The sequence below is a fragment of the Hipposideros armiger genome, unplaced genomic scaffold (genome assembly GCF_001890085.2).
Source record: "Hipposideros armiger isolate ML-2016 unplaced genomic scaffold, ASM189008v1 scaffold_3, whole genome shotgun sequence".
Lineage (NCBI taxonomy): Eukaryota > Metazoa > Chordata > Mammalia > Chiroptera > Hipposideridae > Hipposideros > Hipposideros armiger.
The window spans coordinates 1,062,107-1,081,047 of NW_017731353.1; the positions used below are offsets into that span (position 1 = coordinate 1,062,107).

The 18,941-nt window shown below is 47.6% G+C and overlaps 1 protein-coding gene across 9 annotated transcripts in view; it reads left to right on the forward strand.

Annotated features, from left to right (window-relative positions):
- The window catches only part of MVB12B (multivesicular body subunit 12B), a 192,688-nt gene that overhangs the window by 58,778 nt on the left and 114,969 nt on the right, over positions 1 to 18,941 (forward strand). For all 9 annotated transcript variants that reach the window (XM_019636394.1, XM_019636354.1, XM_019636345.1 and 6 more), the window contains exons 5-6: positions 4,619 to 4,748; positions 8,137 to 8,259. In XM_019636394.1, coding sequence (XP_019491939.1) covers positions 4,619 to 4,748; positions 8,137 to 8,259 — 253 coding nt within the window. The remainder of the gene's footprint in view (positions 1 to 4,618; positions 4,749 to 8,136; positions 8,260 to 18,941) is intronic.

Sequence of the window (18,941 nt, forward strand, 5' to 3'; positions counted from 1 at the left end):
GGACTTCACCCTCCTGGGCCTCAGTTTTCTCATCTGTAAAATGGGGGGATATTATCTACTTCATAATGTTGTTTTTAGCTTGCATTTTAACCATTTGTATGTTCTCTCCGTGTCTTTGCTACTTATCTGTTTCTTTAAGGGCAAGAGCCATATTTAATTCATCTTTGAATCGCCTGAGGTACCCACCATATACAGGGCCTTGCTCAGAGGATGGGCTCAATAAAGATAAGCTTTATTACTCTCTATTGCCAAATTAACTTCCAGAAATACCAATTCACAGTGCCACTAATGATCCAGACTTGTACCTGTTTTTCACAAGCCTGCCAGCATAGGTTTTAAATTTTTTATTTAGTTTTGCTATGCTAATTTTATTTAATTTTCACTTCATTATTTATTAGCAAGACTGGACATTTTCACAAGTGTTTGCTTGCTGCTTTCGCTTATTCTTAAATGACTTGTCTACTTAAGAACTAAAATTGCCTATAGACTTGTATTAAGTTCCCACTTTTTCTCAGTGTTTTTCGTAGTTTTAAAATTTATATTGGTGTTCGTTTTTGACAACTAATTGACTTAGAATGTCTTTATATTGATACACTGTAGAGCCAGAAGGGATTTCCCATCCTGCATTTTCCTCTCAATTTGTTGAACCAGTTAAGCGAGGAAGCCCAGGGCTGAGTCCTGCCTGGACTGTGGCCTGGGCTGCTGTGGGGTGATCCTGAGTGGGAAGTCCCTCCCGGTGACTAGGGGCGTGTTGGTTGCTGCCCTGTGGACACTCTGAGGTTGTCCCATGTCTCCAGCAGGTGTCTTATCACACAAGGAGGGTGGGTTTAGGCTGGCCTATTCATATCAGGTCATTGGATCATTTCCTGGAACCTTTATCCAGGGGACAGGTGAGCCCAAGCTGACCAGATAAACCTGTGGTCGGTCTGCTCTGTGCAGTTTGAGTATATTTAAGGACCCTATTTTATAAAGTCAGCCAAAAAGATGAGACTCCTGTAATTAATTTAAAATACAGTTTGTTGCAATCCATACAGTACTTAAAAAGTAGAAGACTGTTTTGGTAAAGTGCTGTGTCCTTCCTTTGTATTCACTAGCGTGACTGAACACACTCTGTTGACTCTGTATATGTTTACTTAAAACTAGGCCTGTTTACGCATGTGTCATTAGTGGCTCCATCTCTTACCCGAGTTTGCCTAGATGGAGCAAAGAGCAGCGTGGCAAAAGCAAGTAAAATACCTACATCGCCGTTTACTTTAGAAGACAGATCTCACCTTCTTCACACTTTCAAAGGCCTGGTCTTATCAGCGAATAGTTTTTGAAGGTGCAGGGTTGCTCTGGACGTTTTCCCCCAGGATACCATCCCTGCCTTGTTGGGTACAATGTTTGGGGTCTGGATTTAGGACATTATTGCTCATATTTTGTACATCTGCCCTAGCCCTTAGTTTTCTCACCTAGCAAAAGAACCCACAAAATTTCTGTGTTTCCACCTGGCTCTTTTAAAAACAACCCCCCTCCCCAACGACAACAAAACACCACCACTGATTCTGATCTCTTGTTGGTGACATCAGCACCAGCAGCAGGACTGCCCTCCTGTACTCATTCTGCCCCCTGATTTGAATGTGCTTATTTCCTGCCCAGAACCAAAAGGGTTTGAAAGCCAGTGCCAAATCCTGACATAAATTGTGTGCTGGAGGCTTACTTGTAACAATGATGTTAAGAATATCCATGGCCAGTGCCGGCTGAGTGGCGCATTGGTTAAGAACTGGCTTGGGGGCCAGCCGAGTGGTGCAATGGTTAAGAACTGGCTTGGGATGCCAGAGGGCCCCGGTTAGGATCCCACATATGAGGGCCAGTTACACTGCCCTCAAAAAAAAAAAAAAGAACTGGCTTGGGACGCCAGAGGGCCCCGGTTCGGATCCCACATATGAGGGCCAGTGACACTGTCCTCCACAGCTAAGATGCTGAACAACAGCTCAACCTGGAGCTGGGCTGCCATGAGTTGCCGGTGACGGCGTAGGCTGCAGCCCCTGCTGCAGTGGGTTGCCATGGGCTACCGTGTGTAGCCAGCAGCCAGCGTGAGCGGCCAGCAGCCGCAGTGAGCAGCCGTCCAGAAGCCGGCGACTGATCTGCCTCGCCCGGGAAGAGCGCAATGATGGTGCCAACTTGGGCCAGTGAAGCAACGTCCTCCACAACTAGACTGAAGAACAAAACGACAGCAACTTGTCTGCTCCCCTTCCCACAATTCCCCAGCACTGTTCCCCTCCCTCAATTCCCCAATAAAAATCTTTAAAAAAAAAAAAAAAGGATATTCATGGCCATCCTTAGTTTGTTTAATCAACAAAGGAATTTATTATTTTATTTATTTATTTTAGTTTCAGGTGTACACAACAATGTAATAGACATTTACACCTCTCACAAAGTTATAACCCCTCTCCCCCAATCTACTACCCCTCTGACATGGTATATAGCTCTTACAATACCAATGACTCTATTCTCTATGCTGTACTACTCATCCCATAACTATACTAAATTATAGTTGACATTTAATATTATTCAGCTTCAGGTTCAGGTGTGCAGCATGGCCATTCTTTATTGAGCACTTACTGTGTGCCAGGCACTGGGCTAAGTGAAGTATATGTTTTATCCCATTTCACCCACCCTATGCTCCTACGGGGTGGGGTTTCATCAACTCCCTTTTACAGATAATAGAACCAAGGCTAAGAGAAATTAAGGTCATAGTGCTAGAAAATGGCAGTTTGGACTTCCACCCAGATCCATCTGACTCATGTACTGAGTAACTGCAACTCACTGAAACTCACGTTTAAAAACCACAAATCAACAAACCGATACCTGGTTGGTTACCACCGGAGGTTGCTAGGGCACCGACTCATTACCCTAAGACTTGATAAATGAAAGAGTCACGTATTTATCTTGTTTTTCCTATACAAAGCATATTTCAGAGAGATCAAGTAGTTGAAGAAGAAGTTATTTTTTTATGTAGAAGAATTCCAGCTAATAAAAGCAGAAGGAATGACAGATTTTGAAAATGACCATTTCGAAAACTTTTAGTGAAATTCTGGATCTAGACAACAGTCATCGGGGGAAGAAGACACTGCTCAGAGAACGGTTGTTGGGGACTTTATAACCGAGGCACCAGGCTGACGCCACCGGAAGCCGAGGGTGGCACAGCTGGACGCCACGCCTCCTGACGTGATGCCACAGGAGATGCAGGCACCACCTGTGAAGTGTTCCTTCCTAAAAAGATCTAACCTGAATCTTACAGCCCTTAGCTGTGACTGCCAGTTTACAGGAAGTACAGGGGAGTGACCCAATTTCTCCAACTTATCAGTGCCCTGAAGAAAAAGGAAGAGTGGAGAGGCTGTTACAGTAAAAAGGACTTAAAAGACCTAACAGCCAGATTCAGACAAACCAACAGTTAAATGATATTTTTGAGATAATGGAGAAAACTTGAATATAGACCATGTATTGTATGATATTAAGAAACCATTGTTGGGCCAGCCGAGTGGCTTGTTGGTTAAGAGTTGGCTTGGGACACCAGCTCTGAGCAGCAGGGTCGCCGGTTTGGATCCCACATGGGCCAGTGACGCTGTGCCCTCTACAGCTAAGATGATGAACAACAGCTCGACCTGGAGCTGGGATGCCGTGAGCTACATGAGTGGCCAGCAGCCAGCGTGAGCTGCCAAGAGCCGCCGTGAGCGGCCGTCCAATGGCCGGCGACCGATCTGCCTCACCCGGGAAGAGCGCAATGATAATACCAACATGGGCCAGTGAAGCGACGTCCTCCACAACTAGACTGAAGAACAAAACGACAGCAACTTGTCTGAGCCCCTTCCCCGATTTCCCAATGCTGTTCCCTCCCCCAATTCCCCAATAAAAATCTTAAAAACAAACAAACAAAAGAAACCATTGTTCATTTTGTTACGAATGATAATGGCTTGGTGGTCATGTTTTAAAAATTGTCTGCCATAGACGCCTACTGAGATATTGATGGGCGACAAGACACGGTGTTGGAGCTTCATTTTAAATTCTCCAGCAAAACTGAAGGTGTGTGTGTGGGGGGAGTGAGAACAGCTTGTCCATTTTTGTCAGTGTTGAAAGTAGGTGACTGAAACATGTGGATTCATTTACTGTTCTCTCTACTTTGGGGAATATTTGAAAATTTCTATAGTACAAAGTAAAAAAGAGGAAAGTCCATGTGGTAAAATGTAATACTCAGGGTGTCTGCGTGTACGTGTCTGATGGCTGGAGTGCTGAGCTGGTTTGGTTGTGGCTTCTAGCAGCCGGCCCCATGGGCTTATTCCAGGCTGCTTCTCCCTGCAGAGGTACACGTACCCCTGGGAGCCCCTTCTCTGCAGAGGATGCCTGGGATCAGGTCCTGAATGCACAGCAGGGAGCCTGGCGCCCTCGTTGCAGTCTCAGCCTGTACACTGCGGCCCTGTGGAGGGCAGGGTGCCTAGAGCCCGGCCCCCCTGCAGGGCCACTGGGGTGACCGGTCATTTCCGCTGCCGGGAAGGGAATGTGACAGGAGCCATGGTGCTCAGAATTGAGATGTTGGCATCTCTGGAAGACTCATATCTTTTCTTGTTCTTTCCTTCAGAGGAAGTAGCTTTTAGAAAGAAGAGGCTGTGCATTAAATTTATCCCACGGGATTCAACTGAAGCTGCCATTTGTGATATTCGGATCATGGGCCGGACCAAGCAGGCCCCTCCTCAGTACACGTTTATTGGGTAAGTCTTCGTAACATAAATCTCTTCTCTCTTCCCAGAGGACTCAGGTCAGTCAGGTCACTGCTGTGGACGTAGTCCTGAGACTTGCTGTGGGACCCGTGAGGTTTTCGGCCTTAGCTCTCACTGCCGCTCTTCCTGCATGTACTGCAGCCAGTCGGAAAAGCCACGCTGCCGACCCCTCCGTGCCTGTGTCCACGCTGCTCACTCCATCTCGGCCTTTCTGTCCCCTGTCCTTCTGTGTGTTCGTCCTTCGGGCTCTCTGGGCCTTTTCTAATGGCCGGAAGCCAAGGTCCTCTCTCCTTTGTGACCCCTGGGCTGTCCACACTGTTTATTCACCCCACTAAGTTTATGGGGCACCCGTTTTGCACCACTGGGCCCAAGACCCTGGACACGGTGGTGACTAGGACAAACAAGAGCCCACTCTCACAGCGTTGGTGGTGTACCAGGAGCGATGAGCAGCAAACAGGAAATAAATAAGGGAGACCGTTTCAGCTACTAAAGAAAATGAAACACAGCAATGAACAGGGCTACGTCAGCTAGGGGCTCAGGAAGGTGACTTTTGAGCAGAGACCTCAAGGTCAAGAAGAAGTCAACATGCAGAGATTTGAAGGCAGAGGAGAAGAGCAAGTGTACGGTGGGAATGAACATGGCACGTTAGGGGGCAGGAAGCAGCCCAATGAGGCCGGATGGCCGAGTGCGGAGGAAGCGGGATGAGGGGTGCAGTGGCAGGACCTCATAGGACACGACAGAAGTTTGGATTTTATTCCAGGGGCACTGGGAAGCCATTGGAGGGTTCCGATTTGGGGAAAGACTTGATATTACCTGACCACATGATAATTTGGGGGTAGTTTTTTGGTCTGATGTTTGTCTTCCCTGAAGAGCAGAGGACAGCTGAGGGCTGGGCCCATTGTGTCTTGTTCACCTGGTAACCCCAGTATTGGGCACAGGCCTGGCTCTGAAGCCACTGCATAAATGCTAAGTACCAGGAACCTCAGGATTTCACTCTGGGCGCTTTTGATTGTAAGTGACAGGAAACCCACCCCAAGCTGGCTTCTGCAAGAGGAAGAATTTGTTGGCTGACACAACAGCAGAGTTCGGGGGGCAGGTTGGCTTCAGGTGTGGCTGGAGGTAGGTGGTCAGAGGATGTCACTGGGATCTAGTTTCCCCCTCTCCTTGCTTTGACTCCTCGCAGGGGACCCCATTCCTGGACATGTTCTCCCCTAGTGGAGAAATGGTGGTGCGGTCAGCTCACCTACTTCTCCTTCATGGGGCAAAGAGCAAGTCTCTGTTCTCGGTAATTCTCACAGAAGTCCTAGAATTCAGTGTCGTTGTTCTTCACTGATCGCACGGGGTCATGCACACTCTGAACCCAATCACTGCTACCTAGAAAATTGTCTCTTCCAGTCCTGAGCTGAAAGTGGGGTCAGTTTCATTGAAACTCAGGGAATAAGAATGAGAGGGTAGCTAGCTGCTCCCCCCCACCCCCACCAAATTCGGAGGGGAGTCAGAATGTGGCGGGGAGGTGAATGAAGGCTGGATGTCCAAAAGATACTAGATGTGCATTATTCTCAGTCAACTGAAGTTCGGGTCTTTCCAGTGAATCAGTGTGGTAGATGGTTTTCAGCCCCTCAGCCGTGTGCCTCTCTCCCTGGGTGGCTTTGCAGGCATCTCACTTGTCCCTATGGGCCCCACAGACAAGTTTCCGTACTTGGCTTTTGAAGTCGGCCTCCTGGGTCTGGGTTGTGCTCTAGCTTGCTTCTTGTTCACTGGAGCCCAGACCCTCCTCTTCACTCTAAAACCCAGGGCCTTTCCCTGTAGGTTAGACACAGACTGGGCAATAGAGGAGCTGTGGAGTTCACTTGAAGTGCGTGGGAGCTGTTATCACAGAAATAGATTATTTTCCTTTTGGTGCACAAGAGTTTGTTCAGACCCTTCAGCTAGTCGTGTCATGATTTCATGGTCCTTAAGAAGGACTCTGTGATTGTTCTCTCCCTACACACTCAAAAATGCTGTTTTGTAATATGGTTTAAATTAATTGTGTAAACAGGAGTAGGAAATAGTTAAGAGCATAACCATACTTCAGCTGTCTTAGAAGCATCCATTTACATATAAACTGTAGAAGCCCACAATTTAATGATGAATCTTTAAAGTCTAATTTCAGTTACTATGTGTATTTTTAGTTATAAACTATACCACTTTAACCAATTTAAACAATTCTAAAGAATAGATTCTTACCATATGTCTTGATGATCAAAACTAGAATCTTCTTTCTTTTATATCATTTTGAAAAGATTGTTAAATACAATATATTTTTGTTTCATCTTGGGGCAAAAATTCTTTTCCAGAGGCCGACAATAAGGAAAGAGAACGCAGTTCAGAACTTTAAGTCACTTTTTCTTAAAAACAGGCACAACTCCATATGTTACTTTGCAAGGGTTGGTTTGTCGGCTGCGGGAGACAAACCTCACATGGGGAACAGTCCTCCAAGGCCTGATGGGGGGTGGGGGAGGACACCATGAGATGTGGTGAAGTCAGTGCAGCTGATTGGAATCAACTGACTATCTAATATGACGTGATTGTGGTTTAGAATCATTCCTGTAATAGACTGAGAAGCTACTAGAAGTATCCACAGAACAAGTCTGCTCTCATATTTTGAAGAGATAATATTCCTTTACATCCCAAGATGCAGTTGAGAAGTTCTAAATTGGATGTGGCTAAAATAATCTCCTTATAATTCCTAAGAACAAACCTGTCTCCTAAACCTTGTGGCTGTGTGGTGTGCGCTGGGCCTATCAGGTCACAGGAAACCTGACGTGGCATCTATCAGGCCCTTGTGTCCACTCTTTGCTGTGGTCATGTGGCACATGCTTTGTGGTTTGAAGATGTCTCCCAAGCTGACCCTGAGAATGAGGCCAACTGCAGATGACATCCCAGCAGTAGGGGGCTTTATCTAGATTAGAAGTTGGGGCACGTCCTAGAAACAGGTGGGGCTCATTCCTTTTGGAGTTAAAAACCATTGCTCTGTCTCACCCAAACCTTACAAAGGACTTGAAGTGGATTGTCATATGAACACCTACAATTAAATGACAACATCAAGACAGTTTTAAAGACTGAGAACCAAGGAAAATGTCAAAGTATGGTAGAAAGACAAATCTCAGGGTGCGGGAAGAAGATGACCATGTCATAAAGGCTTACCTAGTTGGGACATGCGGCTCTGAACTGTGACACCCAGAGCACAAAGGGAGGTGATACAACCGATCTCTGTGGACGAGAATTGATTCCCTAGTGTTTGAGGCTATGATTCTTTTAAAGGAGTTGGTTTGTTTTGTCACTCAGGTCAATGCTTTGTGCTAAACAGTGCCATGAAGATTTCTCTTTTCTCCTAAAGGGAATTGAACAGCATGGGGATCTGGTATCGAATGGGCAGAGTACCAAGGAATCATGACTCATCTCAACCCACTACACCGTCCCAGTCGTCAGCTGCTTCCACCCCAGCCCCCAACCTCCCCAGGTGAGGCCTTTCCAGTGGCACCTTTTGCTGCCATGCATGTTACAGTCACGTGGTCTTGGGTCCCACTGCACTACATTGTACAACACCTCCACTTAATATCTGCTCAAATGGCACCAAAGCAATATGCCTTTGGAGGAGATGTTTTAAAATCCAATTAGAAGTCTTTGCGTTACTTGAATGCAAAAGCCATTCTGCATTCTATTTTGTACATATTGTGAAGGCTCCTGAAATAGAACGTGCAACTTGAAATTGGCTTGCTCTTCTAAAGAGCTCATAGCTGCACACAGACATAGGAACATTGGCGGGAAGAGGGGGGAATGCTTTCTCTGCCTTGGCCAGCACCTCATTTGAAACCCAGGAGGGTTGGTAAGTAATTATGCCCATTTTCATATTGTTTCTTTTTCCCATGAGCTACAGCTAAGAAATGAGTAGTTTTGGCATGAGAGAACAGTGAGAAGTTTTTCAGAGGATGTTAGTTTTAATAATCGTTTCCACAAAGAAACTTGAGAGAGTCAACTGGTTGCTCTGCAGCTGATTTCAGCCGTAGTAGAGGGAGTAATGGCCTCTACACTTTCTGCAAGAAGCAGGTGGGGAAAGGATGCTGTCAGATTAAAAAAAAACAAACCTCTGCATCACTAGTGAATATTACTGGAAGACAAGGGGCAAACGGCAATGATGGATTAAGTTCGAGAGACGGATTACAAAAGTAAATAAAACAAGTAAGAACGGGCAAGGTGGCATCACTTGGGGATTGATGTAACGTAAATGAGAACGGAGCTAAAAGCTTCCACGTGGGCAAATAGAGATGAATCTGTCAGGAAGAGGACCAGACAATCACTGGCGGGCTCCCCTCCTGATCTCCACAACCCAACTGTGCCCTCCGGGAGGTGCAGAGGACAGGGTGGTGTGGCCGCCAGCTGTCTGCGCTGCTCGAGCTGAGTACCACCCCCTTGGAAGAACGCGCTGTCATAGGAGCAGCTCAGGGGCCTCTGTCCTTCCGGGGGCATCCCCCAGAAAGACAGTCTGGGCTTGCTCCTGTGTTTCACAAACCGAGAGTGGTACGTAAACTTAATTACCCCTGGAATCGCCTGAAACTTTAGAAGCAGTTTTCTGGTTCACTTTGGTTTGAAAAGATACAAATAGCTAATGAGCTGCCCAGAGTTGCAGGTCGAGCAGTTGAGTGTCTGGCTTAGGAGTTCCAGGCTAGCGCCGCTCAGTCCAGCACTTGCTCGTTCCTTTCTCAGTACTCAGAGCATTGTCACAGCTGTGATCAGTATCACCTGTGCTCCGGGTTATCTCAGGCCCATCACCTGTGACCTGTGCTTGGGGTCATTTCAGGGCCATTACCTGTGCTCATGGTCATCTCATGCCCATCACCTGTGCTCGGGGTCAGCTTAGACTCATCACCCCTGGAGCTGCTCCCTATTTACATCCTATCGGTTGAAAAGGCCTAGAAAAGGGCACGGCCTCAGGGCGGATTTTACCTTTCTGTTGGATAAAGAAAGAGTGCTGATTCTCCCGGTTAAAGCAGGAAGAGCCATCTCTCCAGAAGCTTCCCGGTCAGCAGGGGAGCACGGTCCCTGGCAACTGAAGTGAGAGGGCCAGGAGCACAGGCCACGGGGCGCCGGGCAGAACTGAGGTAGTGCATCAGAACAAAGTGTTTATAAGACTTATATATTTTATAACCTCTTGTACAGTTTATAGTTTACAATGGCTGCAAGGAAATTGGATCAGTTTTGTTTTACTCGCCAAATAAAACAAATGTCAAAGTAGTCAATATAAAATGTATTCTAATTTGGCTGAGTTAAGTCAGCCCTGATGCAGTAGGATAATTGAATGTTACATTAATGCCTCCCAGTAAAAAGCACCTGTCTGTCCCAAGCTCTCCTCTCTCGCTGGGCGGTAATTTACAGGTGGCACACACACCTAGGGGAGCCTCCTAATTCATCGGGGCTTTTTTTTTTTTTTTGGTCTCTTTGGTTTTTGTATTGTTTTCTTATCCAATATCTTTGATTTTAAAAAAATGAAATGCTGATGATTTATTCAGATTTTCCATTGAAGATTTAGGAAATAATGAGTATGTTACTTTGTTCCTTGAGATGTCGGGTCTCTGTAATCTGGCCAGCAGAGAAGTGTGACAGCTTTCTCTCTGGGGGTGAGCCATGGGTGATGCTTTCCCCCCCGTGTGGGGCGCTGCAGTGGCCCTGTAGGGAGAAGGCTCCACAATTTCTTGTCTTCTCTCCCACGCCTGAGCCTCATACTTTAAGCTGATCTGGTAGCCTCTTCTTCTCTTCCTGTTCCGTGCTCCTGTGTCTTTGCTCATGTGGACACCTATACAGCAGATGTGTCTCACATCCCTGCCTTAAGATATCAGCTCAAATGCCTCCTCTCACAGGAAGCCTTCCCGGAACACCATGGGGCTGGGATTGTGCCAGACTCTCTTCTCCGCGCACTTTTCCGCTGTTCTGCCTTCACTGTGTGTTGTGCTCATGTTGTGAACTCCTCGAGGGCCGGGACCCTGTCGAGTGCCTGTTACCTCCCAGTGCTCAGCTCCTATCTAGGCTTGTGTAAGGTTTTGCAAAAATGTGTCTCCAACAGCCTAGGGCCTCATGCTGCTCTCCCTCCGCCCCCACGACTCCGAGCCCTTGAGCATTCCTGGGTGTTTTTCTGATTGTGAGAGTAATACAAGCTTGTAGAAAATTGAGAGTATAGAAAATAATGAAAATGCAGAAATTCCATGTCCAGTGAGCAAAAGCATGTAACCTTGGTTATATTTCATTGAAGTCATTCTTCCGTGTACTTTTTACATAGGCGATATCATATCATCTCAAGTTTGTGTTTTGCTGCTTCGTTCTCATGTAGTAGTATTAAACCACACGCATAAGAAATACTTCTTTAAGCGAGGTCTTTGTGTGGACACAAGGATCAAGTTGCAAAGCCAAGGCTAGAGTGAGAATGTGGTGGCGCATCGCCCTCTACTGACCGAATTTGGAGGCAGTGGCGGGAAGCGGCAGGCCATTTTCCCAGCAGCTCCCCTGTGGGGACGGGAAGGGAACGAGGAAGGGGCCAGGAGCAGACCTTACTGCCTTCTTGGGCTTAAGCCTTTGCCTCAAAAGCTAACATCGTGTGTGCTGCCTCCATTCTTACATTGTCACTCATATTTCAAAGAATTCCCTGCCATTTTTTTGGAGAACTGTGACCCCCCAGCTTATTTCAGACGAAAGGGGCAGTTGGTGGACCTTTTCAGAGATGATGTGTCATCCCCTGAGGACCTCATGGTCCTAGCAAACCTGCCTTCTCTTTCCAGAGGCAGGTACAGCCCCAGGAACCAGCGCTTCCTGCCTGTTACCTTCCTGCAGAGAGTACAGTCATGGAGCCAGAGACAGAGCTGTCCTTCAGGAAGGGCAAGCCCCTGGAGAGGCCAAGGCTGCCCCTTGGCTGTGTCTGGTGACCTGGATGCAGTGTTTGGTGACGTCTGTGGCCAAAGGCAGGACAAGATGTCTTATCTTCCTCATTCAGCGACTCTATCTCATGCACAGACATCCCTGCACGCACTTCTTGAGGTTTGCAAGTGAAGAAGGGCATGGTACTTCTTCCGGAGCTTGGAGCCTCTGTTTTCTTTCGGGGCGTCAGTACTGCTCCATCCCCTGCGAACCTACCTCATCAGCATGGGGCAGGCCTGGGGGCTGGGCCAGGGTCCCATCGCCCCTTCTCTCTCCTGGCTGGCCTCAGCTTTGCGAGTCCTCCCAGTGCAGGCGTTTCTGATTTGCTCCTGTGCCACTGCCTTGGTGCAGAGTGCAGATAGAGGCAGCACCTTCCTGCTTCAGCCGGAGCAGCCCCCATGCCTCTCACATACCGGGTCTCACAGATGGCTCTGCTGGGAAGACAAGGTTCGGCGGCTGCTGGCACCGAGGTTTGGAAAAGTTCTGGGAGGCAGATGGACTCACAATTGATGGAGTACCAGTAGCCCAGAGTGTGGGTGAATGAAGGGTTCTGTCATCCCCAGAGGGGGCGCCTGGTGAACTGCTCACCCCCGCTTGCTGAACTGGAGAGCCAGTGGCTTGATAAAGACATCAGAAGCATGCTTATCAAATTTGCAGATGACACAGAGTCATTAGGGAGAGCTGATGTGCCGCGTGACAGAATCGATACTCCACATCTTCTCTACAGCTAGACCAGGAGATGAAAGGGGATGGTGAAAACGCACAGGGCCTCCTGAGGTTCAGAAATCAATTGTCCAAGAACCCAACTGAGGAGATCTGGCGTAGCAGTGGTTTGTGTGAAATGACCAGGCTGAGCACGAGCTTGGGTGTGTGGGCTGCAGCCGGGTGTGCACAGCGGGGCCATCCCAAGAAGCGGTGTCCCACACCTGTCAGGCGTTTCGAGAGGGTCGTGTCCACTGCCACGCACCACCCTGTAGAAGTTCCCCACTCGACATTGAGTTGGAGCAGGAGGAATCGCTAAGTTCTGACCTGAGTGGAGACACAGCAGCTGGCTTCAGGTGCTTAATAAATGGTCAACACGTAGAAGTGTTTCCAGGTGGGGGTGGGTCACTGGGAGCCCCAGAAGGCAAAATTAGACCAGGTGGACTGAAGTTACAAGGACTTAGATTTGGGATTAACGTTTTTAAAAATGAGTGAAGAAAATTTACCAAAGTAAAAATTCCATGGCATTGTAGAAGCCAACTTAAGAGGTCATGAGTTCCCAATTGCTGGCAATATTCAAACCGTATTTGGAGTTTTCAGACTTTCAGTGGCTCTTTCTAAGCCTTATTTAAGAAACGAATCATGTTCCCCATCCCCACCCTCAGATTCAGCACACCTGCATGTTAGGGTCACGGGCGCCTTGCCAAGGGTGACTCCGGGGAGCTCCGGTGGGTAGGGAGGGCACAGCACAGTGAGCATTTGTCCCCAAAGTCTGCTCAGGTGGCTTTCAGTGCTTTCTCATCACCCGACTTGTAGCCATCACCTGCCTGCTCACCAGAGCCATTGTCAGGGAGGAGGCTTATGGCTGTGAAGTGGTTGGTTGGTATGGTACCCTCCCCGGGAATGAGGGCATGGGGACCCCGAGCGGTGCTGACACCATGTCCCCATCCCAGCTTTGGCATGCATGAGCTGTTGGCAAGTGTTTTTTGTCCCTTTCAGAGTCCATCTGAAATAAGCAGTGTGGACTGCAGAGTGCCGGAATCTCCGGGACACCTCATGTTTTTGTGGACATGGGCTCAGACTGTTCTAGAAAGTTACTTCACTCAGCCCTGCCTGTCGGCCTGGGGTGCTGAGACTTGTCCCCATGGTCCTAATGGAGAAGCTGACCTCAGACCGTGGGCACATCCTGGGACCCTCCACTGACGCCGCCCCTCTCCTGGGAGACAGTGTCATCTTCCGCCACAGGGCACACACTCCTTTTCCCAGCTGTTGCGCCCTGCCCGCCACTGCCACCTGGGAGGTGTGGCCTCCCGGGAGCCTCTCCGAGTTAGAGTTGGCGGGGCGAGCTTCCCTCGTGCAGGCTGCGTGGCTGCTCCGTTGTTCCAGTGATCTTCCGGTGATTTGTCAGCTTCCAGCAAGTTGTCAGTCACAGGTTCCGAAGTATGTTTCTTAGTGACAGACATAATTGTACTTAACTTTTTGCGTGGATGTTATCAATCTGTGACAGATACTCTGGGAAATGGGGCATTTTGATTGCAGAAGATCTGTCACATGCATTTAGTCTTCCTCTCAGGGACACCAGGATTCAGTCACAACTTTTGCATGTCGTTGTCAGGTTTTGAGAACATAGATCCTTGCTGACCTCAAAAATCGTGCCGTCACTTCGATTTCAGGGCTGTCATCTAAAAGGTTAATGGCTCTTCCTAAAGGAGACACAAAATCAGGCTGCAATGATCTAGCATTCAGGCCATGCACGCCCAGGCTCATCACCGTCACATGCATTGTCAAGAGCCCATGAGGTGCCGTGCTCCATCCTGGCCTCCCTGACCCCACCTTCCTATGAGGTGGGATCAACTCTGCTACTTGGATCAACCCGCCGAATAAGCCAGCAACGGTGTCGGAGGCTTAGCTCACCGGCCAGAGTCCTGTTGTCCAAGCCGATGGCCTAAAGTCCTCAGGCTGCCTTCTGTCAGTGTCAATCATAAGATGGTCTTTGCACCACAGTTGACATCTGTCACCCGCCCTATAGTTGCAAGACTTGAATGAGAGCCCCAGAATTGCACAGATCAGGGAGGCCGAGTCCTCCTTTTCCTGTTGAGTCCTGAGTGGCAGAAGGCTTGGCACAGGTGGCTTTTGCCTGTAGAAGGCCCAGCAATTTCTCCTCTTTCATAGATTTCACAGGAGAAGGCTCAGCCCAGAGGGTTAGAGGGGATTCTGTTTGAGTTGAAAGCTGTGCTTTAATATAAGGCTCATCACTTATGAGAAGGACTATACTATATATGTGTCCTGTGTCGAGGTCAGATGAGACGGCAAGGCCAAGGGCTGATTCCAGTGATTCTCATTTCCTAGTTGTAAACAAAGTGGGACTTGGATTTGGGGCCCCGCTTCCATAGTACCGAGAAATGGTTTGGGGTAGGTGAGCCCGCGAGAGGGGGTTGCTCTGCCCTGGTCCCATTAAAGGAGGGCCTGGGTCTTGCTGTCCCAGCAAGGGCCTGCCAAAGCTTGCATATCTGCAGGGCACGTCCAGACATAGCTGTGTGTCTGGCTTCACTTGGAACAGTTAGACTTCCTTTTCCTTCACACTGAAACCACACACGTTTTTTGTTTCTTTGTTTAACTCTGGAGATGAGACACACATTTTCACATCCTTCCTTGATGTGACACTCCTTTTAAGATAAAGACTGGAATGCAGATTCCCCCCCCCCGCCCCCCAAAAGAGCACAAGCGTTGGCATCGTGCATTTGAATTATCCTTACTCTGCAAATGCCACCTTCCACCCACTCTAGTCGAAAGTACCGACAGCCAGGGGGGCTCAGAGAAGACACCTCTGGAAGGGCAAGATCTGAACATGGAGTCCAAGTTAGACTAGAGGTTAGGCTCCCTGGGCTCAGGTATTTAATCAGCCCACGTTTACATTCTTTGCCTGTAACTTTAAAGTCCTAGTAGGTTGCCTGCCTTCCTGTTAGGGTTTGCAAACATGCACTTGCTCTTTTCCTGTGCGGAACCTTCACTGGCTTCCTGTTATTCTGACACGTCTCCTGTATCATCTCGCGTTACTCAGATGACTCTCCTGGCTCCTGAGCACGTTGTCCACATTCCAGAGCGTCTCTGCCCTGGCCAGTGCTGTGTGCCTCACCTCATGCCAGCCCCTGCCCTCCTGAAAGAGGCAGACTGGACTCCGGATTGCTGAGGCTTGTCCTGTTCACCCTCCAGACCTGGTGTAGCCCTCACCTCTTCCAGAAAGCCTGGCCCCTGTAGCTTTCCCTCACCTCCTCCAGTTGCCTGCACCAGACAGTGTCACATCCTCTGCTGCGTGTATTTATGTTTGGTCTTAGGACTAGATTGGCTGGCTTGTTGGTGACACGGATTCTCATGTTCTTTCTTCTCCTTTAAAGCCTTAGAAAAGGCTAGTCAAACAGCGATAACAATGATGATAATATTGCACCACTGTGCATCGAAATTCAGCAAGTACTTTCAACTGTGTCACTTCATTTCATGCTCACAGCAAGTGTTCAGTGAAAAATGTGTGGCCCCAAAATGGCAGGGACCTTTGACTTTCCAGTGCCTGGCACATAGTAGGCACTCAGAAAATATTTATTGAATGTATAAAGTGAGCTGGTTTGGATACATAGGACCAGGTATCCTGTATGTATCCATCTCTCATTTCATTTATTTAGCCAGCCAATCAGTGGAGACGTATATTGCCTTTCCTAGGTGTCAGGCACTGTTGCAAGTGCTTTACAAATAATAACTCATTTAATCCTAACAACAGCTCTGTGAGTCAGATACTATTATCACCTCTGTTTTAAGATGAGGAAACCTAGATCAAGGTTAAAATTCCTTTCCCAGGGTCACACCGCTAAGCATCAGAGCTAGGACTTGACCCCAAGCAGGTAAGCAACCTTCAGCTGGCAGACTGTCCCTGTGCATCGATGCTTATGGTCACAGAGTGCTCACTGGGTGTGAATCATTCCATTGGGAGCTGAGCAAAGGGGCTGGTGACTGGGGTGCAGCCACCCAGGTGTCCCGGCCATCTTCACATGCAGCTTTTCCAGGCTCCTGCCCAGAAGCTGAGAGATGAAGACTTGTCAGAGCGTGCACGTAAGGCTGGGGGAGCTCGCTGTCCTCCACAGGCCCTCTGGTCAGAAGCCGACAAAGGGGTCTGCACGCCCCCTCTTTTAGGGAGACGTGCAAACATTGGCTCGGGTCCAGTCCACGTGAGTCGTAGATGACCGAGGAACACATGTGCAGGCCATACTCAACAGGGTCCCAGCATCACAGACCCCCTCAAATGGCTTCAAAGCCCACGATTAAACAAGGCTAGAAGGAGTTTGATTTATTCTGGTGATTAGGAGAGTGGTGTGAAAAAGACCTACAGAGGAAGGTTGTTTAAATATCTTTAAAATGCCTGTGTCACAGAGCTGTGACTGCTTTTGTAACGGTATCAAACTCAGTTTTGGTGTCAGAGTCATTTTGAAGGCGAAATTTCATTAGAATGCAGTTTAGTGTTGTTAGATATGAATGATGAGTTTAGGCTGAGCAATACACTTTTTGATATTAATTTTTAATGTGGCTTCTTGGGAAGTCAGAGCTTCTATTTAATGAAGAATTGACTATTCGTCAATACAGCTCCCACCTCTGAACCGGCCTTTTTGGCGTTCACTCTCACATCAGATTTTGACAAGGTATTTGCTGCTTGTACATGTGTTACCTTTGTAATTTTTGTGGCTCTGTGTCTTATTTTTCTTGGTGGTTCTGATGGTTACCGTGTGCCTCTTGTTGTTGTCCCAGGAAGCAGGACTATAAATGGGAAATGATTTCCTCCCATGCCTTGTTCTCAAGTGCACGAGAGCTCTTTGTGCAGTTGGTTTAAGCTCTGGGGTTTGGAGAAAGGCCTTTTTCAGGATTATGAAAATAGTTCTCAGTGTGTCAGAACAGATTTATCAGTTCACTTTAGGGTCGGTTTTGTGAACCAGACCATTTAGAGGAGGATATTTTACCTTTTATCAGAGTGGAAGCTGACAGTCTATTTGCAGGTAGCTCAGTGGAATATTTCACCTGGATCTCTCAGTGTAAATCTAGCCGCCAAACAAAGTAAAAATGGGTGTTAAACAAGCGATATTTCCTGAGATTCTACCACCCCACCCCCACGCTGGTCTATTTCAAGGCACGGTTTCAATTATTAATTTGGATATTTAAACAAAATCCTTTGCTTGCAGTAACTTTTAAAAGGCCTTTTGAATGTATTTGGGTGGGACTTTGGCCCTCGGGGAGGGCAGCATTGGGCTTGAACATCCTGAGCAGCAGATGTTTTGTTTCCAGTTGAATAATAATATTAATAATAATTATTATTATTAGAATAAATACAATTATCATCATCATCATTATTATTTCAGCTGCAGTTTTCTGAAAGTCTTGTGCTAGGCATCGTGTCAACACTTTATGTATATTGTTTTCATCTTTATAACCATGCCTTGAGGTGAATCATAGCGTCCGCATTTTAACAAATGAGAAAACTGAAGCATGGACAGGCGGTGACTCATTTATCCCAGGTCAGAGCATTACCATCTGGAGGAGCCAGGACTGGGACCCAGGTCCCACCATCATGTCCTCCCTGCCTTCAAGGAGCCTTAAAGATTCCTGACTTTGGGGAACTCTCTACCTCAGTGTGTCCTGAGGCTGGTGGGCACCACCGGGACCATGAGCTATTCCAAACCATGGACCACACCCCACCTCCTTATCAATCACTGCCTTACTTTGTAAGCAAATTGCTCTCTCCAGTTTTTGAGTTTGGGTGAGAAGGAGGAGAATGCTGCCCTGGGTTCTTTGTTAGGGTTTGTTGTTTTCAGCCCCGGGTCCGTTCACTGCCTGCGCCACGCTCTCACGCACGCGCCTTTTATGAATCTGAGTTTGGCAGCCTCGCTCCTCTTGAATTTTGGAAAAGCGGATATTTTAGTAGGCTGGAAGAAGATGAAACGCCAGCTGCGCCCATATGTTCCTTGTTTTTAAAAGTAGGGTCAGTGAGGTTTAGAGACTCTTTAAATATTTCAGTTTATAAGATTAGACTAGATCATCTGGAATGGAAGCGCGGTGCCCGCGGCCCCAGACTCGGCTTTTTTCTTCATTTCTTTTATATGGGAGGTAGGTGTTTTGGCATGGCAGGGTTCAAGTGTAATAAAACTTAAATGTAGTGAATAAATGCCATGATTTGGAGTGTTGCTGCAGTTATGAAAGTTAGTTTCCTTTTTTTTTTTTTAAGTAATCAGTGACTTGAAAAATAGCAGATTGGTACAAGGATGGTAATTTAAGAAACCAAAAACTCTCAAGCTTTAAAGGAGTTCAGTCCTGGGTATTTTTCTAAGGAAGCATTTTCTTCACTCAATTACATCTTCCTGGGTTGAGATTAGACATCCGTCCTGAAATGTATATTTGAATAGTTTGATTTCAACACAAGGGCACATTTTTAGTGAAGATGGTGCCATCTTTGGCTCTCATTTTCTTTTGAATCGTGAAGGGTAAGTGGTGTGGTGGTGGTTT